This window comes from Nannospalax galili, unplaced genomic scaffold, assembly GCF_000622305.1.
Source record: "Nannospalax galili isolate Female #2095 unplaced genomic scaffold, S.galili_v1.0 scaffold666, whole genome shotgun sequence".
Lineage (NCBI taxonomy): Eukaryota > Metazoa > Chordata > Mammalia > Rodentia > Spalacidae > Nannospalax > Nannospalax galili.
The window spans coordinates 1,242,993-1,267,819 of record NW_008356473.1 but is presented as its reverse complement, the minus strand read 5'-3'; the positions used below and the strand labels follow the sequence as shown (position 1 = coordinate 1,267,819).

Sequence of the window (24,827 nt, the reverse complement as noted above, 5' to 3'; positions counted from 1 at the left end):
GGTTGAGGGAGCCTCAATTGGGGAATTTCCTCTATTGGACTGGCCTGTGACCATATCTGAGGGGCATCTTCTTGATGAGTGACGTGGGAGGGCCCAGCCCACTGTGGGTGGTGCCACCCCTGGGCAGGTGGGCCTGTGTCGCATAAGAAAGCAGGCTGAGCAGGGGCCAGGGGAGCAAGCCAGTAAGCAACGTTCCTCTGTGGCCTGTGCTCCAGCTCCTGCCTCCAGGTTCCTACCCTGAGTTCCTACCTTGGGCTCCCTGATGAACTGTGACCTGGGAGATGTAAGCTGAATAACCCTTTCCTCCCCAAGTCGGTAGTGGTCAGAGTATTTTGTCACAGCAATGAAGAAACAAACCAGGACAAGTCTGTACCTCTGCAATATAGAAGTACTTAAACTAGGCTCTGCTCATGACCTGGGGAGGGGACTTAAGAGAGACTGGAAGGTACTCAGGTCTCTGAGCTCCAGGTGCACGATTATCTCCTGTGTAGACAGGCACTCAGATTTCTGATCCTATCTTGGAGAGAGCGCCTCTGGGAGCTTACTGCAGGCAAACTCTTCTCTCACATGGCACCTTGGGCCTGGGCAATGGAATAACCAAAGCAGACACAAAAGAAGAAAATACTACGATACTTACTCTCGGTGTGGGCTTCGGTGCTGGGAAACTTCAGAATCGCTGTCTTTGGGGGACAGGGAGCCTTTGTAGGTGTAGAACACGTCTTCAGTTTCTGTAATGTAGGTCATCTCATTGGCCAGGTTGTCCGCAGAGGAATGGCGGGGCTTGCGGATTTCATGACGGAGTCGAGGACTTCGCCTGGGAGGAGGGAGAGGAGCAGGGCAAAATACTAAGAGCAAGTCCCACAAAGTGGTTTGATCCCGCAGCAGCTGTGTGACCCTGTGATTTGGCCTTTCTAGGGGATGCCCTGGCTAATGCTTAGAAAGTCAAAGCCAGAGCTGTGTGGGGGGTGCACACCCACAACCCAAGCATTAGGGAGGATCAATAATTTGGGGACAGCCTGGGCTACATAGTGAGATTTATTTGTCTCAGTAACAACAAAAGCAACAAATAAAAGTAAGTCAAAGCCAATTAAGTTGTTCCTGTTCCAGTGGAAGTCATCCAGGGTAATACAGGTCTCTGACAGAATCAGGTAAGTGGTATGGTCCCGAGAATGGTAGTCTCAGCCTTATAAATAGGCAGGACTAGCCTGGCTTATGCCCTTTGGTTTGTGAGTGGTGTTAAGGGTGAGTTATTCTTCTCGAAAGACACAGCAAGCCACACTTAACTTTTCTTATCACTCTTACAATGTACATTAAGACATTTAGAAGCAGCCAGGCGTGGTGGTGGTGCACGCCTTTAAACAGCACTCTAGAGGCAGAGGCAGGTGAATCTCTGTGAGATTGAGTATAGCCTGATTTATATAATGAGTTCTAGGCCAGCTGGAAGACTCAAGAAAAAAAAGAGGACATTTAGCACTAGAGGGTCTTCCTCAGCAAATCTCAACTCCAGTCAACATTATCTTCTCACTTGCTCCAAGAAAGAATGATGGATTTAAACAATATTTATTTATTTTTATTTTATTTTGTGTATGAGTGTTTTGCCTGCATGTGTGTAGCTACATGTATGAGTGTGCCCATGTTGTGCAATGTCTGTGGAGGTCAGAAGAGGGCGTTGGATCCCCTGAAACTGGAGTAATAGATGGTTGTTAGCCACCATGTGGGTGCTGGGAACCGAACCCAGATCCTCTACCAGAGGAGCCAGTGCTCTTAACTGCTGAGCTATCTCTCCAGTCCCCAGGAATGACTGACTTTTTAAAGAAAAATTGTGTGTGTGTGTGTGTGTGTGTGTGAGAGAGAGAGAGAGAGAGAGAGAGAGAGAGAGAGAGAGATGCTGTGTATGTGCGGGTGCAGGTACCCGTGTGTGCATGTGGAGGCCAGAGGTTGATATCAGGTGTCTTCCTCTATTGCTTTCTATCTTATCTTTTGAGACAGGGTCTCTCACTAGACTGGCTTACCAGGAATCCCTTGGGATCCTCTTGCCTCTGCCTCCCAGCATTGGGATTACAGGCTCTGTGGCCCTGCTTGGCTTTTTATGTGAGTGCTGGGGCTCTGAACTCAGGTCCTCAAGCTTGCATGTTACCCACTGAGCATCTCCCTAGCCCAGAAATGCTTGTTTTCAAAATGCTCCCCCCTAATATTTCCTCAGACTCTTGAATGCTAAGATTACTGTCACGTGATAGGCATCTGAGCTCTGCCCTGCTTTCCAACATCAGCAGAAGTCAAGTGACCTTAGGTTGAGTCCCATCACCTCTTTGGGCCTCCACTGTACTTACAGCTACTGAGAATAAGCCAAACGAGACAGTGTTCAATGGAACACTCAGGGCTGCGCCTGGGTGTCATTCCTGTGTCAGGTGACCACTCTGGTACACTCATCCTGAAGTGTTCCCAGCTTTCCTTTCTTTGTCAGCTATTTTTCTTTGGGACTCTCGGGACTCTGTGACTTGCAATCCCTCTGTTCCTGGATAATCAATAATGCTGTGTCCACTGTGGAAGCAAAGCAGCTCTTTGGACTCCTGAGATAGGATCTATACTTAGCGGCAAGAGATTCAGGCCAGGAGTATGGTGACATCCAGCCCTGTTCTCCTGGACCCCATCCGGGGCTCTCCCTGGCCCTCTGACAGGTTTCCACCTAATTTGTTACTTTACAGCATTCATGTCATCATCGTCACCCCTGCCCAGGGCATGTGGTCCCCAGGAGAGGTCTGACACAGCATCCCCTCTTTCTGTCTCTCTCCCAGTATCCTTTAGTCTCACAGATTGAAGCTTGGGAATTTCCATGCCCATCTGTCTTGAAAGCCATACTGCTAATTCTATGGAGCCGGGGGCAGTATTTTCCTGTTTAACGTCCCCTTTTGCTGATGCCTGGCCTTTAGGAAGCACTCACAAAAATGGTTGATGTGTTGTGGACCACTGAAATAACAGCAATGGAAAATTCCACTTGAACCTTTTTTTGAAATAAGCTTATAAAACACTATAATAATAATAATAATAATAATAATAATAAGTAATATTCAATATGGGGTTGGAGAATTGGCTCAGTAGTTAAAAGCACTGGCTGCTCTTGCAGAGGACCAAGATTTGGTTATTAGCACCTACATGGTGGCTAACAACCATCTGTAACTCCAATTCTAGGGGATCTGATGCCCTCCTTCTGACCTCTGAAGGCATTGCATGACACTGGTGCACTTACATGCATGCAGGCAATACATTTGTACACATAAAAAATAAAAATAATAGAATATTTTAAAAATATATAATATACATATATAGAATTATAATAACATGATATATAGCTATATAAGCTAATATAATATATAACTCATTATTGTCAATGACAGTTACTGAAGTTATTCCGTCCATCTAACTACCCTCCTAAAATGCTTTGGAGTTTTTCTGTTTTGCTTTTTTTTTTTCATTGAGACAGGGTCACCGTGTAGCCCTAGCTGGCCTGGAACTCACTATGTAGACCAGGCTAGTCTTGAACTCACAGAAATCCGTCTGCGTCTACCTCCTGGGATTAAAGGCATGCGCTGCCACATCTGGCCCTGAAATGCTTCTTTTTAAAACTTACTTGAGTTTAATAATTTGGAGGGGGCCTGAGGGCCTAGTTCAGTGGCAAAGTTCTTATGCAGCATGTGCAGGTCCTGGTTTCAACCTCTACAAGGTAAATCAATAATATACTTTGGCTGAAATGCCAGTCTAGGAATCATAGCACATGTTAGCCTATTAAACATCTAAGCTCTAAGAAGTCCAGTGGTAAAGAAGTAACTGGGTTTTTGAGACAATAAATGAATATATATATAAATACATATTACTATATAATATTAATTGTATATTTCAAAACAGCTAGTGTTTATTTTTTGAGATTGGGTTTATGTAGCTCAGGCTGGCCTTGAACACTTGATCCTCTTGCCTCACGTTCCCAAGTGTTCAGGTTACAGGTATCCACCACTGTGTCCAACTACTACAAAGGATTTTAAAAAAATATTTATTATTTTTATTTCATGTGTATGCATGTACTGCTTGCATGTAGGTAAGTGCACCCGTGTTGTGCAATGCTCCCAGAGGTCAGAAGAGGTTGTCAGATCCCCTGGGACTGGAGTTGCGGGAATTCGAACCAGGGTCTTCTGCAAGAACAACCAGTGTTCTTAACCACTGAGCCATCTCTCCAGCCCCTAGAAAGGATTTTTAAGTTCTTAACACAAGGAAGTGATGCTTGTCTGAGGTGATGGATATGTCCATTACTTTGATTAATACTATGCATTATATATTGTGCAAGAATATCATAGTGTATACCATGAATACAAAGAATTATCGCATGATTAAAAAAAAATTAAAAGGCCACTTTAGCATTGTCCACCATGGACATATTCAGCAAGTCTGTGTAACTCAGGAGACCAGTTCCTTGTGCAACAGTGTAGAATGCACATGGGAACTCTGGCTGTAGGCCATCTTTGCTGACGAATTTAAAGCTGAGTCTGTGTTTTTAAAAGAGAGGTGTCTGCTGGTACACAGTATAAAGAAAACGTACCAGTTGGGAGTGATGGGAGGGGACCGGGAAGGTAGGCTTTTGGTTTCCAGCTGCTCCACTGACAAGGACCTCCTCATGGCTGGGTTCCACACCATTCCTCCAATCACCTTTTTGCAATATTGGTTATTTACAGACCTGAAAAACCAGATGCAGGGTCACTTTCCACACTGACTCATCCAACAAGAAAGTAAGTGAAACATCTGTGAAATACAGTCTCTCCAGCTCCTTCCCTGACAATGGTTGCTTAACACCTCCATGACACCAGCCCAGGTCACACTAGCCTCATTAATGAGGAATGGGGGCAGTCAGTCTCCAGAGTACCCTTTTATAAATTAAAAAAAAAAATCAAATATATTTTATTATTTTTATGTGTATGTGTGTATTGTCTGCATGATGTGAGTGCACCTGTGTCGTGCAATGCTGTGGAGGTGAGAAGGGGGCATCTGATTCCCCTGGAACTGGAGTTAAGGATGGTTCGTAGCCGCCATGTGGGTGCTGGGAATTGAACCCACGTCCTCTGCAAGAGCAGTCAGTGCTCTTAACTGCTGAGCCATCTCTCCAGCCCCAAATTAAAAAAAAAAAAATCTTTAAATTACATTTATTGGGGCTGGAGAGATGGCTCAGCGGTTAAGAGCACTGACTGTTCTTGCAGAAGACCTGGGTTCGGATTCCAGAACGCACATAGCAGCTAACAACTGTCTGTAACTCTGGTTCCAGGGGATCTGATGGCCTTTCTGTCCTCTGTGGGCACTGCATATAGTTGCCAACTATTTAACTGATAAAGGATTTATATCCAGAATTATATAATAAAGAACAAAAAAGCTGCACTTATCTCCATTAGAAAATATACACTGGCCGGGCGTGGTGGTACACACTTTTAAATCCCAGTACTTGGGAGGCAGAGGCAGGAAAATCTCTGTGAGTTCAAGGCCAGCCTGTTCTAGATAGTGAGTTCCTGGACAGCTGGGGCTACAGGGAGACCCTGTCTCGAAAAGACAAATAAAAAAAAAAAAAAAACCAACAAAAAAACCATTTATTTATGGGCCTGGAGAGATTGCTCAGTGGCTAAGAGCACTGGCTGCTCTTGCAGAGGACCCAGGTTCAGTTCTGAGCAACCACATAGCCGCTAATAACCATCTATAGCTCCAGTGTAATGGGACCTGATGCCCTCTCTGGTCTCTGTGGAGATTGCACAACATGGGTGCACTTACATACATGCAGGCAAAACACTCATATACATAAAGTAAAAATTTTAAATTAAAAAATTACATTTATTAATTTGGGGCGGGGGGAGGGACATAGTGCATATGTGGAGGTCAGAGGACGACTTGTAGGAATCAGTTCTCTTCTTTCCACCATGTAGGTCTGGGGATCAAACTCAGGTCATCAGGCTTGGCAGCAAGGGCCTTTACCTGCAGAGCCATTTGCCAGCCCCAGGGTGCCCTCTTCTCTTTTGATGAAAATGCTTTTGTGTTTCTAGTTGTTTCTAGACTATAACCAAAGCATACCAGATTAGAAAAATGCCAGAATAGCACAGAACAGCACGGTTCCAGTCACTTCAAGGGATTCTCACTTGCCTCACACTGGCATGAACAAAAGTATTAACCATCCTTCCAAATGCTTTCAGCCACCCTGGCCAGAGGATGCCACCACATAAACTACTAGTAACTGACAGAGAACCTGAGAATGTATTTAGAAAGAACAGCTCCGGGTCATGTGCTCTGAATGTGCTTCCTGAAGGATACTTCTGAATTTTATTTAGAGAGAATTTAAATCTTGGAGAACAGACTGCCTTAGTAAATCTTTTTAAGTCTGGTTAAGAGTAACATTTTCAGTTCTGGCATTTCAAATTTTAAACCACGTTCTAATGTCTTGGGAAAATAAGGTAGCAGATCTCCAAAGCACTGTAGTGACCGTTTCACTGTGCCATAAACTTGGGAAATAATGAACAAATTCTTCTTGCATGGAACATATCAAAAAGCTGAACACACAGATGTGTGGCTGTATCTCTAGGAGTGGGAAATCATGTAACGTCTCTGTTTCTTCATCTGCGAAATAAAAAGATGATAAGAGCTGAAATTGAGGCCAGTGAGATGGCTCAGTGCTATGCTTGCCACCAAGCTTGATGACCCATGTTTAACCTCTGGACTCACACAGTGGGAGGAGAGAACCAACTCCCACAAGTTGTCCCCTGACCTCTACATGTATATAATGGCAACCCCCCACCCTCCCCCAAATAAATAAGTGTAATAAAAAAATTAAAGGGCTGAAACTCTCAACATGCTGAAAGCTGGTATCAATAAAGAGCTGATGACTTGTGTCCCCAAACCACCTTCCATGCTTCAAGCAGCACTCTGTGAATGATCAAAGATGGCTGCCAGCTCTCTGAGTAGTGACTTCTGGGCGACTGCAACTGTTCTAATGTACAGAGGAGCTGGGCCAGTTAGTTGTGTGCACCCTTAGGTGGAGTGGTTAATTCTCCCTTTGGCTCTTGGTGACCTAAACCCCTGTAGGAGAAATTCAGTCACCTTGCAGCAGCGTCCAAGAAGACAGGCTGAGGGGCCAGGCAAGCCCAACTCCCACTGCTTCTACCAAGATACCAGGCATGCAAGAAAACATTCTCAAATCTTCAGAACAGTCCAGACTCAAGCTGTGTATCACGAAACTTCTGTCTGTCCCACATGCAGCAGAAATGTAACTGGCTAAGCTCTTCCCGGATTCCTGACCCACATCTTTTATTTATTTTTTTTTTGAGACACTGTCTCTCTTTTGCCCCAAATGGCCTGGAACTTGCTATGTAGACCAGGCTGGCCTTGATCTCAGAAATCTGCCTGCCTCAGCCTCCCAAGTGCTGGGATTAAAGGCATGCACCACCATACCTGGCTTGACTCACAAATCTCAAGATATAACAAAATAGAATTACGGTAAGTCGGGGCTGGAGAGATCGCTCAGTGGTTAAGAGCACTGGCAGCTCTTGCAGAGGGCTCTGGTTCAATTCCCAGGGCCCACATGGTAACTAAGAACTGTCTGTAACTCCAGTTCCAGGGGATTCGACACCCTCTTCTGACCTCCACAGGCATTGCCTGACATAGGTGCACTTACATACATGCAGGCAATATACTCAAACACATAAAATAAAAATAATGAATTTTTTTAAAAAAAGGATTGCTGTAAGCATCAAAATATTAGTTATTATGCCATGGAAGATGACCAGAACCCAGTTCCCTGCACCAGCTGCAGAGGAAAGAGTTAGCAGATGAGGAAACCGAGGCGGCAGACTAGAACTCAAGTGACAGAGGAAGGATAGGAACCCTGCTGCTCAGTGACGGAGTGGACCCTTTCAGTCCCTCACGATGCTACCTCCCACCTGCCTGGAGAATTAGTTCCAACCTAATTCAAGACTATATTCTAGTCAATTCTTATTTGGAAGAAAACTGCTTCTGGCAAATAACCAACAATAGCATCCTGACATGGGGGTGAAGGGGGTCACATGAACCAGAAACACTGACAGCAAAGGAGGCCCCATTCCAAGCCAACTCCGCACCATCTCATCACACTTCTGCAGTGCGATCACCCCTTCCACAGCCACTCTGAAGCAAGGAAACTGCACATCAGGAGCGGTTCACCAGGGTGTCTGTGCTTTCTCCTTCCGCTCAATCACTTTTATGCTGAAATGGTCACAAAAGCCAATTTTCTATCGCCTCAATCTGAATTTTTTTTCTGTATTATTTTTATTTTATGTGTATAAGTGTATTGCCTGCATATATGTAAGTGCACCCATGTCATGCAATGCCCACAGAGGTTAGAAGAGGGCATTAGATCCCCTGGAACTGGAGTTATGGATAGTTGTTAGCCACCATGTGGGTGCTGGAAACTGAACCTGGGTCTTGGACACATCCCCAGAACTGTTGGATCTCACAGCTGTGGAGGCTACCTAACTGCTATTGCTGTTGCTTTTCACATGAGATAGATTCCTGAGGCTCCTGGTGAGTGATGCCAGGCCTGAAGTGCTCAGCATTACTTCCACCAGGGAAACCCTCCAGGGATGGCTTGACCCGGTGAGTGTCCAACACAGAGCCACAGCCTCACCAGCTGCAGTGGTTGCTGTCTGGGCTGTTGGTCTTAGCTGTTGAGAAGTAGCAGTAAGTGAGCCCACTGTAGAGGGCAGGGCCACTGCTGGTGGCTGCTGCACCAAGCCTGGGCACAGCTCCCATCCAATGTGTCTGGCTGGACAGAGGGACCACTCAGCAAGTGGCTTCCGTGTCCACACAGCAGGGTAAATACAAAGTATTGCTACAGCTGCCTCCACTAAATTACGTGGCTTGTCAATAACAGAGCTATTGAATTCATAGAAATGTTAGACAGTATTTTAAGAGTTAAAAAACTTAAAACTATGTTGCTCTTGGTTCATCAGAAGTTGAGAGAGAGAGAGAGTGAGAGAGAGAGAGAGAGAGAGAGAGAATTCAGCAGTAGAAATAATACCACTAATATCAAAGGCAATTTGCCGTTTACCAAATCCTTGTTACCTAACAACTATCCTGCAATAAGGAAGCCAGTAGGACATTTTGATGAAGTTCCACATCAGATAACATTTTAGAACCAGCTCAGACACGAACCTCATTTTAGAAACAGCCACATCAATGACAATCCATCACAACCATTTTGAAAAACCATCAAATGATTTTAGAAATTCTAATAACTTGATAAACAATTTCTGCTACCTCTTATACTCACAAAACTATCTAAGAACAAACAAAATAAGAATATTAGCTAGGGGTTGGAGAGATGACTTAGCAGTTAAGAGCATTGGATGCTCTTATAGAGGACCTGGGTTTGGTTCCCAGCACCCATATCCGGAGGCGCACAATCACCTGCAACTCCAAGTTCCAGGAGATACAACGCCCTCTTCTGGCCTCCAAGGGCACGAGGCATACAGGTGGTATGCATACATACATGCAGACACACACATCAAATTAAAATAATTTACAAAAAGAATATAAGCTGCCCAGTTATTTTATTTAGAGACTCAATACATTTTAAGTTAAAAATTTTAAATGTATTATATAATTTATATATATATACACATACATACATACATACAAGCAGGTATGAAATTGTGAAAGAGTAATTTTTGTTTGTTTTTAGATTTTGTTTGGTTTTGCTTTTTTTTTTTTGGTCTTTTTTTGTCTTTTTGAGACAGGGTTTCCCTGTAGCCCCAGCTGGCCTGAAACTATGTAGACTAGGCTGGCCTAAATCCTACAGAGATCCACCTGCCTCTTCCTCCAGTGTGCTGGGATCAAAAGCACTAGCTTCTGATGCTGCTTTGTTTCTTTACCTAGATCATTGTGGAGGGCAGGTAACTCTTAGGATAGTTGCAAGAATTAAATATAGTTAAGTTTGTTCTTGTCATAAACACTAGGTAATTGCCAATTATAATTATTTTGGAGCTATTATTGGCAATATACTCTAAAGTCACTTGACTCTGAAACCCTTTATTTTATTCATTTTTATTGGGTGCTTTATGAGCTAATGTTGTATGGGAGGGGCTGGCATAGTGACCTCAGGCTGTGACAAGCCCAATATGCTGGGACCAAGATGACACTCAAAAGTTCTTTACTGGACAAGGTGTGGTGACAGTTGCAATTCTGGGAGCTCTGAGGACAGTAGGGTTGAGGGAGCAGAACAAACACTGGGAATATGCAATGTACCCAAGGATGTATGCTAGGAACACAGCTGGCTCTGGAGAGACTCAACCATCATTCAGGGATCTAAAATTTGGGGTCCCAGCCTCATCGTTGTCTTTCTGCCCAACAATGTCCATGACACAGTGGTGGCCAGGACACACTAACATCTCAGTTTAGTGTGGACAGTGCCCCTAAAGAATACTCACTTTTTGGGGTTCCTGGAGCCCAGCGTCCAGTACTGAGACAGAACATTCTTTTCCTGAGGTAGTAATTTTTTGGCTTGAAAGAATGAATGGTGCTCGACACAGGATTTCCACAAGTTTTTGCAAGATCTGTAATTTAGCATGTTGAAGGCCACGATATGTTCCCTGGATTCAGCCTGGGAAGAAGAACAGTAGAAACTGCACTGTAAAGGTGTAGGGTAAAGGTGTCTCAAGCTTGCTACCCACACAGGGGATAACCATGCAAGATGCAACCAGTGGTAGGGGGCAGGCTTCCAAATACCAGGAATATTCCAGAGCAGAAATGTTAACACTCTGTGGATGTGGTAACAAAGATGACCTGAATCCATACCTCCTCACCATCTGGGGTCCTTCACAAACACTCTTATTTTAAACCTGCTTATATAGCTCAAGGGTGCATATATTTGGAGCTCCTGTCTGATAAAATCCTTTTTAAAACTCAGCCCTGGGAACATCTCTTTCATGAAGAAATACTTTCACTAACCAGGTAACAGTGATTTTATAACCCCGGGGAGCCTCCATTTTCTGCCCCAAAGTGAACTCTACTGCTCACTTACCATAAGCACTTTCATCACTGGCTTTGCCTGCATCTACATGCATTTAGGTTTTCTGATTCCATTGCATTTTGGTATCACTCTGACCAATCCTGTAGTCAGGGGTTGGGTGACCCCAATTCCAGTCCTTGGTGATCTGAACTCTAGTGATCCTGTTTCTAAGGGTGCATTTTCTCTGTGGTGCCAGTCTGAGGACATATCATCTTTGAAAAGTTGGGAAAGGGACACAGCGACAGTGACAACTATGCGGCATAACAAGACAGGGTGTGGTGCGGAGAGAGCAGGCATCTCGGTTCAGATTCCAGCTCTCCACGCTGAGGCTGTGGGAGCCTCGGCTTTCTGACTGAATGTACTTCTGCCTGTGGCTAGGCAAACAGAATTGTCTAGGAGCCTCTGATAAGACACAGGCACCAGCTAGCATGCATGAATTGCATCAGAGGGGCTGGCCTGGTGGATGCTTTCTGCTACTTAGTAGTGGGCTCTGTTGCTAGGTATGCAGTGGGCCCTTTCATCTAATCCATGTGGCTCCCTAAGAACTGGGCATTATCAAGTTCCTAGAAACAAGGTAATTTGGGCTACAGGAGGTGAAATAAACTGCCTTACGGTTACAGAGAAGGGCCAGGGTCTGGATCCAGAGTCTCTGACTCCAAAGCAAGCTCCTTCTCCAACAGAAGGAACAAAGTGACTCCGGGAGAGGATCACTGGGTCCAAAGACCCCAGTGCCACTGAGCCATAGTCTTTCGTTCCTATGACATAGACAGCAAATTGCCTCCAACCCCTGGGGAACTGAGAGCTAAAGACTTCAAAAACACAGGAAACAAAGCAAGCATTGGACACAACTCACCTGTTTTTGCCGCTGATGTATAAAGAATTTTTTCCTTTTGAAAGAAATTTTGAGGATGTTCACCCTGTAAAAAACCAAACAAAATCACACATAATACAAAACATAAAACAAAATGCAAATAAAACAAACACATCAGGTTTCTTCTGGGCTATAGCTGATTCCCTTCAGCATGGGTACCCTAGTCCATGATCCTCCAGATGACTAGCGGCTCCCGGCTTCAGGAAGCATGCTTCCACACAGCTTCAGCCAAACCCAAGGAGCTGACTGAGCCGAGTCTCCACAGGGCCTCTGGATGGTGAGGTAGCTTTTAAATAACAAGGAGTGTGGGCCATGCGCACTCTTTGCCGTCAGCTTCTTTCATGACACTGCAGCCCTGCAGGAGCTGGTGGCCACGTGGGGAAGACAGCTGAGGGCAGTGTGGAGCAGAAGGAGGACAGGCCTGGGTTGTATACCAGCTCTGTTACTTAACAGTGATGTACAGAATACAGAATGGCAGCTACCAGTCATGGGGTTTATCGTTATATACCAGACCACTCCATTGAGTCTTGCAACAATCCTGAACAATATGGAGTGGTCCTGCACCTAGTTTTCAGAAGAGGAAGCTGAGGCTCAGAGATGTCACTGCTGGAAGCCAGGATCTGAGCCTGGTGCTCTTGGGATCTATGATGATAGCTGCTGGACAGTGGGCTATCATGGACTTTTTCACCACGGGCCTGTGAAGCTTTAGAAAGACTGAGCACATCAAGTCCTTACACCATGCCTGGTACACTGTGGGCTCTCAGTGTTGGTTCTTTGCATAAAACTGTTTAAGGAGTCCACTTTGTGTGTGTGTGTGTGTGTGTGTGTGTGTGTGTGTGTGTGTTTTAATGTAGGTACATGTGGAAGCCAGAGATCAACTGTGTTCTTCCTCAGGTGCTGTCCACTTTTTTTTTTGAGGAAGGGTCTCTTACTTGGCCCAGAGCTCATTGATTAGGCTTGGTTGCCTGGCTACCAAATATGGAGATCATCTTGTTTTTGACCTGCAGTGAGAGAATTACAAGTATGCACCACCGTGATCAGTACAAGTCCACTATTTAAATCAATCTCATTCACCTAAGATAAGCTACTGTAACCCACCCAAGGGAGGAGGCATATTTCCCCACCAGAATTTTTTTACATCTGTAATAATTGGTAAGAATAAAGGAAGTCTGCTATTCTTTTTAAAAAATATTATATTTTTATTTCATGTATACAAGTATTTTGCCTGCATTTATGTTAGTGCACCTGTGCATGCAATGCCCGCAGAGGCCAGAAGAGGGCATAGGATCCCCTGGAACTGGAGTTAGGGGTGGTTGTTAGTTGTCATGTGGGTGCTGGGAACTGAACCAGGATCCTCTGGAAGAGCAGCCAGAACCCTTAGCCCTATTATTTAGGATCGTTATCAAGACTTTGGTAAGAGCATTCTAGAGCAGAGGTTTGGTATATAAAGTGAAAGTTTACTTATGTGACTTTCCCCCATGTAGATCAGCAATATACACAGCACACAAACATCTAATTAAATAATCTAATGGCAGATTTCACAAGTGAATTCTGGGGGGTGACTTCAGGTTAACCATTTAAGGAACAGAAGGCTCTTAGGTTCAGTCCTTGTTAGGCCCTCACCACGGAACATGGAACCCTAAGGTGGGTGGGTCTCCTCCATACAGTTTTGTGCTAAAGGGCAAATGCAAGAATTTCCATTTCAAAGGAATCTGGAGAACAAACTCATCAGTCCTGGAGTTCCTACCCTTGTCTTTCTGGACTCAGTGGAAGCCATGGACCTTTTGTTTGCCACTGGCTTCATGTATCAGGGTCCCCTGTCAGGCACCCTAGTTCAGACAGCTCTGACTCAGTGCCTGTTCTCTGTCCTTGGCTGTTCTCCAACAAAGCAAATCTGAAGAAGTGCAGGCATGATTTCTGGGGTGAAGGTGGGGCTCCTTACTGCCCTTCATTCATTTATAAGGAAAGAACAAATGTACTGAATGTCTAGGACTAAGTTCTATGCCAGGCCCCGGAGACAGAGAGAACGAGACAGTCCATTTGGACGTTTATAATCTAATGAAGGAGGCAGGTACCAAATGATATATAGAGCCATATCACTGTAGCCACTGCATTCGAAGACTCTAGTTTACACACTGAGTCTCTGCTCCTGTGTTCCTGTGAGGCCCTCCGTGGCCAGTTTACTCTCCAGCAACTTCCTACATCACACCATGCTCTAGCCTAACCCACCACCACCACCACCACTCACCACCGTATTCTCCTTTGTTGCTGGAGATACACACGCTCTGTACCTTCTTTCCAGAATATACTCCCTGAGGCTAATGTCCATTCTCTTTAGAATTCTACTGTTCACTCTTGGAGGCTCTGGGCCCTTGGGCACCCTGCCTGCCCTGTGTATCTGACTTATTACCTTGGGGTTACCGTCCAGCACTAGACTTCCTGCTGGTCTCTGAGGTTTGTATTTATTATAGTTCAAATGTGAAATGTTCATATGTTTGAACACCTGATCTTCAGCTAGTTCCGGCACTGTTTGGGGAAGTTGTTGAACCGTTGGAATGTAAAACCTAGGTATCAGAAATGGATCTCTGGTAGTGTGGCCCTGAAGGTTCTCCTGTCTCCTGATCCACTAAGGTGTTATAAAACCACATCACAAGCTTCTACAGCCATGCACTGAGCCAGTCCAGCTGCCAAGGTTCTTGTCATGATGGACTGTATCCTTTGAACTGTGAGCCAGCCTCCCCTCCCCTAAGTTGCTTCTGTCAGACATTTTTTTCATAATGCTAAGAAAAGTAACTAACACAGCCCTGGGATCAGAGATGGACTTTAACAGCCAGTTTCAGATTGAGAGATTATCTGTAGGTGAGCCTGGGGGACTAACAGGTTGTCAAGAGGCCCTGCAGGTCCTGTCCTAAAGGTTTCCATTGACAAACCTGCTTCATGAAGTTTTTAAAAAATATTTTATTATTTTATGTGTGTATGAGTGTTTGCCTACATGTATGTAAGTATACCATGTGTATGCAGTACCTGGCAGAGGCCAGAAGAGGACTCAGATCCCCTGGAATTGGAGTTATTGATGGTTTTTAGCTGCCTTGAGGGTCCTGGGAACTGAACCTTGGTCCTCTGGAAGAATGGCAAGTGCTCTTAACCACTAAGCCATTTCTGCAGCCCCTATGAGTTTTCTTATTCCTTTCCTTAAAAGATTCAAATCTTCCTTTAAATTGATGGCCCAACACTTACTTAGGAGGCCCTTGGAGATACAACCACTGGCAAGAGCCAGAACCAGGTGGCATCTGGCCTGAGGCACCTGGGGGAAGCTGGAGGCATTTGAGTAAGAATGAGAAAATGAGGCCTGTGCCCACAGCCTGGTCCTGGTTCTGAGCAGGCCAGAGCTGCCCAGGCCACAGCCCAGCTAGCTAAGCCATACCTGGGATTTCTTGCTTCCCGTGAGGGACTTTTAACAAGACATGATGAAAAAAAGAAGGCAGGAGATCCTGTTACCTGCCACATTGATTTTATTGTAGAATTAAATAGGACTGTGACATGGTGTTTTTGAAAATTAGAGGTATTTAAAATCAACTGAAACACCGGTATCTCTAAATGTGCATTCTATTTAAGTATTTTTTCCCACGACCACAATTTTTAGTGGTAAGAAAAAGTATAGGTGTTGGAGCCTAACAATCCAGATGTCAATTTCAACTGGACTGATTATTAGTGGTGTGACCCTGGACAAGTTTCTACAAACTTCTTTGTTTTACAGCTTCCTCCTCTGAGAAATTGAATGGTGTGTTTAAGGTTTAAGTGACATAAATAAAATACATAATAACATGACTTGGATACCCAAAACACTCAACACTGACAGCTGCTAGCCCCATTATTATCTCTGTAATTTTATTTAGGGTTTTTTTCTCCTCCTCCTCCTCCTCCTCCTCCTCCTCCTCCTCCTCCCCCCTTTCCTCCTCCCTCTCCTCCTCCCTCTCCTCCTCCTCCTCCCTTCCTCCTCCTCCTCCTCCTTCTTCTTCTGTCAGAGGCAATGCTGTCCTGAACATCTTTGTGTCTCAGTTCATGAAGTTTTATGTCATCAAACTGAGGAACAGATGTAGACCTAAGTATCACCCCTGGTGTGCCACAACTCTGACACCCAAATTTTCTCTTTCTCTTTTCCCTAACTCCCTTCCTTATGGCCACTTTTCTTTACATGTGTGGTCTTTACATGTGTGTGCTTCTGTATTTCCCAGGGCCTGCAGCACTCACTCTCCTCAATCTGCCAGCAAACCTGTCCCACCCCACCCTCACATGCTCATGCTGTCATTTATAAAAATTCTTTGGGTAGTGTAGTATCTTCTTGAAGAAAGCTTCCTATTATCTAGTAGGGCAAATTCAATTTTCTCCTGAATAATCAATTCTAGGGGCTGGAGAGATGGTTCACAGAGGTTAGAAGCACTGGCTGTTCTTGCTGAAGGCCCAGGTTCGAATCCCAGCACCCACATGGTGGCTAACAACTGTCCATAACTCCAATTACAGGGGACCTGACATCCTCTTCTGACCTCCATAGGCAATGCATGACACAGGTGCATCTACCTACATGCAGGCAATATACTCATACACATAAAATAAAAATAATAGATCAAATATTTTTTTAAAAGATAGAGCCGTCTCCAGTCCCCTCCCCCACTGCTTTTGTTTCCCCTGGTTTCAGTTGCCCAGAGTCAACCACAGTCTGAAATACTGTCTTGACTCAAGAGAGAGGCCGCAGTCACGTCATTCATTACAGTATACTGTTAGACTATGTTTTATTTCATTACGTGTTACTTTTAATCACTTAGTGGACTTAAGTTAGAAATTAAATGTTATCAAGGTATGTGCACAGGGGAATACATAGGGTTTGGTACGATTTACAGGTTCAGGTTCACTGAATCTAGGTGTGAGCTCCAACACAAGGATTTCTCAAGACTAAGACCCGCCTTCTGTCACTTACCTACCAAATTTCCACAAACTGTCCCAAACCACAGGAAGACAGGCAGAGGGAAATTAATGAAAACCCATGCTAACTTTCCCAAGTTCTAAATCTGGATCAAATTCAAAGTTCAGGGGTTAAAACTTGTGGGAAAATCTTTAGTTCTTCAGAAAGAAAAGTTTAAAATTTGAGTAACATCACTTTTGTTCGGCATATTTTTAAAGCATGATTCAGACAATTCCAAGTGTTTGCACTTACCAAGGATAGAAACTTGTGCAAATATATTTTCGGTATACAGCAATGCCCGCAGAGGCAATTCCAATCATTAGATCTAAATTGTGCAGATCCTGAAAAAAAGGATGATCCCAGATTCACAGTGCATCACAGCCATTCTCCCGGTCCTCTGGTATCTTTAAAGCACCCATGCTTTTATAAATAGCAGCATTTAGCAGCTCTAGAGGGAAAGATGCTACTGAACACAGGAAAAAATCCCCACTTAAGAGCTACTTAAGAGCCAAGTACTTAGCACCCAGTTTGTCTCAAGTGAACACATACACATACACAACCACACACACACACACACACACACACACACACACACACAGAGCATGTTATAATACCTGGTTTAGGAAGTTACCAAATAAATCATTCATTCCACAGAATCACTTATATAAATATTGTTTTGAATTTCAACAATAAGCATTTGGTAGCCATATAAAATCAGACAGGCCTCCCCCGTGTAGCTCTGCACAAATCTCAACTCCAATTATTGAAAAGGCTTTAGCTATTATGATATAATAAAGAAAAATTACAGGACTAGAAATGATTTTAAATCCAATTTAGAAATAAATGCTGCTTATGAATCCAGCATAGTCTGGCTAAGGGCCTGGGCACTGCTATAGGCAATGCAGACACAGGAGGAAACACAGAGACTTAAGCTGTTTTGAATCCACTTGAGTATAAGCAAATAAAATTCAAAGGACAATAGTTCTTTCCCTGAGTCACATACATTCCTGTTCCAATCAGATACTGTGACTATAAAAATGGGGCAGAGTGTAAGCTGGTTATAACTGAGTGTGAACCTTTGGCCTGCACTGTTCGATTATGTCGTTTGGGGCTCAGAGGAGCCTTCATTTCCCTTTTTGCATTATAAAGATCAGAGGACCCACCTTGAAGGTTTGTATAGGGCTGAAATCAGACAAAAAAGGAAAGAACCCAGAACAGGGCTGTGTATGCGGAGCTCTGGCAGGGACTGGCATGTGGCAGGTTTTAATGAGCGCTCACTTTCTGTTGGGTGAGGCCATCATTTATGAGTAGTGAGGGAATGAGGAAGGTACACAAACTGAACACGGAAATGGCATTGACACAGAGAACATCCAGAGCTACGAGCTTCAATCATGCACTTAAGCAGAGCCAGACTGTATGGCAAAGAACAGGTTGTTGCACGCATGACACCCATCACAGCACAGCGAGAGGAACAAATCAGCAGACGACATCAAAGCCGAGCAAATCAAGCAATAAAAGAATGGGTTGGTGGGTCATGGACTGGGTCTCATGTCGGCCAGGTCTGTGGTTTTCCAGTGTGTACCTTCAACCCAGCACCACAGAGTTACTGTTCACCGAAGTTCCATGCCAGACCCACATCCCAACCTCCTTTTGCAGAAGGCAGGATCACATGATCAGTTCCTGCCATGTGCTCTGAGCACAGTGATGTGACCCTTCTGGGCAGAGGCACTGAAAAGCTGGGTATCACCCTCTAGTTTGTGACAAGGAAGCCACATGGGAAGACAGGGAAGCTATAGGGTCTCCACATTATACCAGGCTGACCTGGCACCCACTATGTAGTCCACGTTGGCCTCAATTTACTATCCTCCTGCCTCAGTCTCCCAAGTACCTGGACTATAGGTATTCACACCCTTCTATGCTGAAGGGTTCATTTCACTGACATCTCTAGGAATAGAGATGGTGAAGATTAACTTTGGTCATTGATAAAAACTCCATCCTACCATGGAACAGGTTCTTTGCAACATTAAGTTGTTATTCTATACGAGTCAATATCTTGTTCCTGATTATTACCTATTCTTTAGATCCTGTCTAACTCAGGTCTGTGATGGGACAGAAGTGAGACAAATAAGTGAAACTGTTTCTATAAACTTCAAACATAGTGTAAGGCAAAGGACTGACACATCTGAAAAGAAGCCAGAACATAATATTAGATTTAAGCCCAAATCATTTACCCAACTTCTATGGACTTCTCTTTTTTCATCTGCAAATGGAGACATAAAAATACCAATCTGGCAAGATTTCTAATCTTAAAATAAGATCTGAGAGTCTCCTATGAGAGCACCTGGAGCAAAGGCTAGCCCAGAGCTAATGCTTAATTAATATGGTATGTGCGCGTGTGCGCGTGCGCGTGTACGTGTGTGTGTGTGTGTGTGTGTGTGTGTAGGTACAAATGTGTAGAGGTCAGAGGACAACTCTGGGTGTCATTCCTCAGGATCTGTCTACCTTGTTTTTGGAGGCAGGGTCTCAATTGGTCCTGGAGTTCATCAAATAAGCTAGCTTGGCGAGCCACTGAGACTCAGGGACCCTTTTGTCTTTATCACTCTGGTGCTGGATTACAAGCCCATACCACCGCCAAGCTGTTCTTTTTTTATGAAGTTTCTGGGGATTGAACTCAGGTCCTTATACTTTCAAGTCAAGCACTTTATAGACTGAGCTATCTCTCTAGCCCAACAGTTGTTTCATCCTGAGTATGCCATGGGGTCAATGACAGGCAGAAATGTTAGTATGTCAGTCTTGAAAGGTTGGACATGATTAGTGCTGGGGCTAGGTATTGACACTACAACTTATGTGCTGCTGGCCGAGTGTCAGCAGAGCATCCATTTTCCATCTGTAAAATGGAAAACATGGTAATACTCAAGTTATGGCATTCATGGAAGAAACAGTCTACTGAGACACAGAAATTTGCTCAGCAGATGACACATATTAGTCAATTCTATTAAACCAATCACAATCAATTTAAAACATCCATCAGTTTTTACAATCACATCATTATAATTTCTTTTATTAAAACTACTGTACTTGAGTAGGGCTGGGAGATGGCTTAGTCAGCAGAGTGACTAAGGACCTGCCCTCTGGCCCCTAGGATCCAGGTGATGCATGTTTTTAATCCCAGCACTGGGGGAATGGAGACAGGTGGATCCCTGGAGCTCACTGGCCAGCCAGTTTAACCAATCAGTGAGCATCAGGTTCAGTGAAAGACCCTGTTTCAAAACCCTGGAGACTGAGTGAGGAAGACACCTGATGTCGATCTCTGGCTTCCACAGGCACACACATGGTGCATGGGAACCCACAGGTATACATGCACATACACAGACATGTAAACACACACACACACACACACAAACACACAAACACACGCCTTATTGTATTTGAGTAACCAGCTCTAATTTGAGCAGTTCTTAAGATGAAGTTGTAGACACCTTCGTTCATTAAATTGTCACTTTAAAAATGGATTTATAATATGACATGAAAGGAGACAAGGGATGATTTGAGGGGAGAAAGGGGGCCAGCAGGAGGAGGGTCAGGAGGGTGATGAGGGGGTAAACATGAGCAAAGTACAATGATATACATGTATGAAAAAAAAAACAAAAAAACCTCATTATTTCTTTTTATTTGAGACAGGGACCCAGGCTGGCTCCAAACTCACCATGTAGCTGAGGATGACCCTGCACCCTTGCTTCTCTTGCCTCTCCTGGATTCAAGGTGTACACCACTAGTTTATGTGGTACTGGGGATCAAACCCAGGGTCTCACGCATGCTAGGCAGGCACTCTAGCAACTAAGCTACATCCTTAGCCCCAAACCCATTATTTTGCATGCTTAGCTACAACACAGAATAATTTGGGAAAAATTCCAAGTTCCTAGTGACCCGATTCCTCCAAAGGAAAGTCTGGTACAATGTCAAATGTGAAAAAGCAATTGACTAAATGACCAATAAAACTCAGTAATACTTAATAAACCTTCCAAATCACTTTTTAAAGGTCTTGTTTGTTGCAATGGGAGAGAAACAGCTTCATCAAGAAAGTTTTCAAACTGGCAATTAGAAAGAAAGTAATCATTTCTGAACTAAAACTTGACAAGGATACATACTCTACCGCCGTGCAGTTCCACTCCGTAGAAGTCAAGGGTCCGAGCTATGTTAATGTAGCAAGATTCAGCTTCTGACTGCTTCAGCCCACTACCGAAGAAAAGGCAAAGCTCACTCAATGGAGGGCAATTTCAGCTTTAAAAGATAGCTGGAGAATGTGCTAACATCCCTCCTCTATGGTAATTAAAGGTTACTAAATGTCTTCAGCTACTCCTAACCCTCTGAGCCAAAATTCTACTGAAGCAGGGTTTTTTTTTTCTTTTTTCTTATCCACTGAATCTGACCTCTTCTGGACCCCTCAATTTTTTACTAAGGAATAGTCCCAACTTAGTGGGCTGTCAGAGAGGTCTTCACACAGCAGACTATCGCCTTTCAGAATGCCTGCCCTAATCCTGCCAAGTTGCCCAATTAATAGATAATCTTTCATCTTTCTGCTGGTCTATTCTCTTAACAGTGGCCCTTACACTTCAAATGCCAGTGGCCTTGTGCTATTTTAGGATGCTGACTTCTCTCTGAGGAGCAATTCTGGGAGAGAGGGTTGGCAGTGCCTTCTTAGAAGGTACACTGGTTGCTTGCCCTTTGTTTTTATGGCCTTCCCAGGAAGCGAGATGTCTCTTGAGAGCTGGCCTTCTGAGGCAGTGTGGTCCTCATTAGATGTGAACAGAACAGCTGCCAAAGTAACTTCAAGTCATGTGAGGAGTGGGAAGAGGAGGTTGGAAGTTGGGGTATTTATTACATGGGAGGCTTGCCCTGAGGTGGCTGCCCCTTCCCATGTGGAGGAAAGCAGCTTTCTTAGACTGAACCCAGGACCACCCAGCCTGTCAGCACTTCAGCTCCCTCTGTTCACTCAACAACACCTGAGGGACTGGCTTGTTTTATATAAACCAGCTTAATGGCTAAAAGGTTCCCCTGGTTCAATCAGCTTGTAGGACAATCAATCAGGTTGTAAAACAGGCATTTGTTTCTGTAACCAACCACTTTCAATGACATTTTGAAGAGGAATGTGCTAGTCATTACCCTGGATTCCCATTGCATTTTTATACTTCACAAAAATGCAAACAATGTCAAATATATATCTGCCATCTTCAAGGTTAAAGGTCTAAAAATCAAAGGAAGGAGAGAAGGCATCAAACACGAGGTGATGTAGTGTCTGAAAATACCCAGCCTGAGTTCCCAAAGCAGGCTCCCAGCCCCCGCACCTGTGCTGCTCATGGAGCGTTTCCACCTTGGTTAAAAAGTCATCATTTTGATCTGGTATGAACTGGCTGTCGGCAAGATAGCCTGGATGATGTACGGAAGAATTAAAGTCTCCAAAATGAGCTATTAAAACACAATGAGGGAAAATCATCATTAGCTTTGCCTTTACAGTGTGCTCTGCATTAACATCTACAGCATCACAAGAAAAGCATTCATCAGAAACACTTCTGATAAGCTCCTTGCTGCATGCGCTTCTCATTAGCTTCCAACTCCATGCTTGTAATCTGAACCTTTGCTAGAGGCTAGTTCCTCGTAAGTACAAGGGTGACAGGTGAGGGGGAAAAGAAGCTTACAACAGATGCCCTCACGGGGTACGCAATGAAAAAGCATTAATGTCACCTCATTTAAGTTCAGATTAAAGGGACCTACCCCTACAATAGGCCTATGTTTCAGCAGAGTCAAGACCAGGACCCAGGTGGTACAAGCCTGACTTAGTATCCTGCTTCCCACCAGTCTGCTTGCCCATCCCACCAGTTGAAGGGTCTTTTGTTGATGTCCCAAAAGATCCATCAGGTACTGCAAATGATTTTCCTGAGCCAGAAGGAAGAATTCCATTTAATTTTCTTCTGTTGGTTTCATTCGCTCATGGAGATCTTCCTGAATCCTTATTTGGTTATCCATCCCGTTAGCTAGCAGTCCTGGTCCAGCTTCCATTCTTTAGGCACAGACTATAAAGTTCTTGCTTTAGCAAAGTCACTGACAAGCATTTTGAGCTCAACATAGGACCAATGCTTCGCTGCAGGGTGGTATTTTTTTTTCCTGGAAATCTTAAGCAGCTACTCTGCAAAGTTCTCTGATAACCACTAGGGGGAAACAGTTAAACAGTCACATACACATTTGCAAAAACCTGGATGGTCTCCAAACCATTTCAATGATGTCATCTTACTGGAGGCCAGGGATAAATATCCCCACCCCAACCCCCTGGGTAATGTTTTTATTCCTATTAAACAAGAGATAAACAGATAAAGAGCAGAACCCATCACTGTTGCTCAGCCACTAGCTGGGAGCCTCTGACAAGTCACCAGTCTTACACTTGCTCTATCACATGCCCCAAACTCCCTATCCCAGGTCCCCAGGGGTGGTGTTCCCAGTGGTTGAACTGCCTGGTAGGGAAGTCCCTGGCCTGCTGCTCTTCCAACTGCAACTTGATTTTGGACCTTCTTCTTGGGGTTCATTCCACTGATGCTTCTCTAGAACCCCTTCCCCTCCCCAAGCAGGATGAGGTGCATCCTTTGGGCTCTTCCTCAGAGCCAGCATCCTGGGTCCTCGCCTGCCTTCCTACCGGGATGGAGAGCCCTTGGAGAGAGCAGTGATCTTCCTCCATCCTGAGGCTGGTACAGAGCCTGCTTGTAACAGGTCTCAGGAAACATTTGAATAACTACTTACTTTCAAAACTTTCATGCTTTGTGCCTCATAAACCCCTAACCACCAGCAATCTTCAACCACTGTGTTAAAGGAATTTTATCTCCAAACATCTTACTTTTTATCAAATAGAAAAATGTGTTTTGGTTAGCAGATCAGAAATATGACTTAAATATTAAACACCATCTTGGAACAACTTACCAAAATGTTATCAGATAAAATGTAGTTATACCTTTGAAACAGTAATTTTATATTAAGAATTAATTCTGCAGAAATGTATGTAGAGTTTGAAAATATATGCATATTTATTTACTGAGGCTAAAGGAATATAAAAAACTTGTACTTAGAAACATTTGCCTCACAACCAGTGATTTAATAACAGTAAAACAAAGTTTTCTACGTCAGTCAGTTTGTACTTTTTAGGTGCTAACAATTTTCTTTAGTTATCCTTTTTTTTTTTTTTTTTTTTTTTTTTTTTTTTTTTTTTGGTCTTTTTGAGACAGGGTCTCCCTGTAGCCCCAGCTGTCCTGGATTCACCATGGAGATCAGGCTGGCCTTGAACTCACAGAGATCCGCCTGCCTCTGCCTCCCGAGTGCTGGGATTAAAGGCGTGTGCCACCACGCCTGGCTGTAGTTACCCTTTTTATCAGTCTTTTGCAGAGAGGAACCTGACTTTGGAGGCTTGGAACAGGATGTGGGTCTTTAATTTTTCTCTAATTGGTGTTTATTGCTTATCAAAAGCAACTTTCAAATTTAATTTGAATTTATTATAGTGTATGTATGGAGATCAGATGACAACTTTGGAGACTAGGTTCTCTTTCCACTGTGGGTTCTGGGGATCAAACTCAAGTCTATCAGGCATCGATGACAAGTACTTTCACCCAAGGAGTCATCTTGCTGGCCGTGTAGGCAACTTTCAAAATCAGCTTTCTTCTGGGCTGATATGGACGTATAGCAAGAGCTAACATTTGCCATGCACCAGGGTCTATTCTAAAGGTGCTATACAATGCTGTTCACTGTTGTTTGTAGTATCTTCTCTACCACCTTAGAAAGCAGAACAGACATTGCTACGGTTCCACTTGATAGGTGAGGTCTGAAAGATCAAAGTTGTTCAGGTCTAAGAGGAAGAGCCAAGACCCAGATAACATGGTTTCAGTCTTTGTTCTCAACTG

The 24,827-nt window shown here is 44.0% G+C and overlaps 1 protein-coding gene across 6 annotated transcripts in view; it reads right to left on the bottom strand.

The window, feature by feature from the left end:
- Positions 1-24,827, bottom strand: part of Ptpn3 (protein tyrosine phosphatase non-receptor type 3) — a 175,052-nt gene that overhangs the window by 43,976 nt on the left and 106,249 nt on the right. For all 6 annotated transcript variants that reach the window (XM_008854638.3, XM_029556937.1, XM_029556939.1 and 3 more), the window contains 7 exons: positions 22,236-22,356; positions 21,039-21,126; positions 17,143-17,231; positions 11,913-11,976; positions 10,479-10,651; positions 4,589-4,723; positions 638-814 (listed from right to left, as the gene is read on the bottom strand). In XM_008854638.3, the coding sequence (XP_008852860.2) occupies positions 638-814; positions 4,589-4,723; positions 10,479-10,651; positions 11,913-11,976; positions 17,143-17,231; positions 21,039-21,126; positions 22,236-22,356 (847 nt within the window). The remainder of the gene's footprint in view (positions 1-637; positions 815-4,588; positions 4,724-10,478; positions 10,652-11,912; positions 11,977-17,142; positions 17,232-21,038; positions 21,127-22,235; positions 22,357-24,827) is intronic.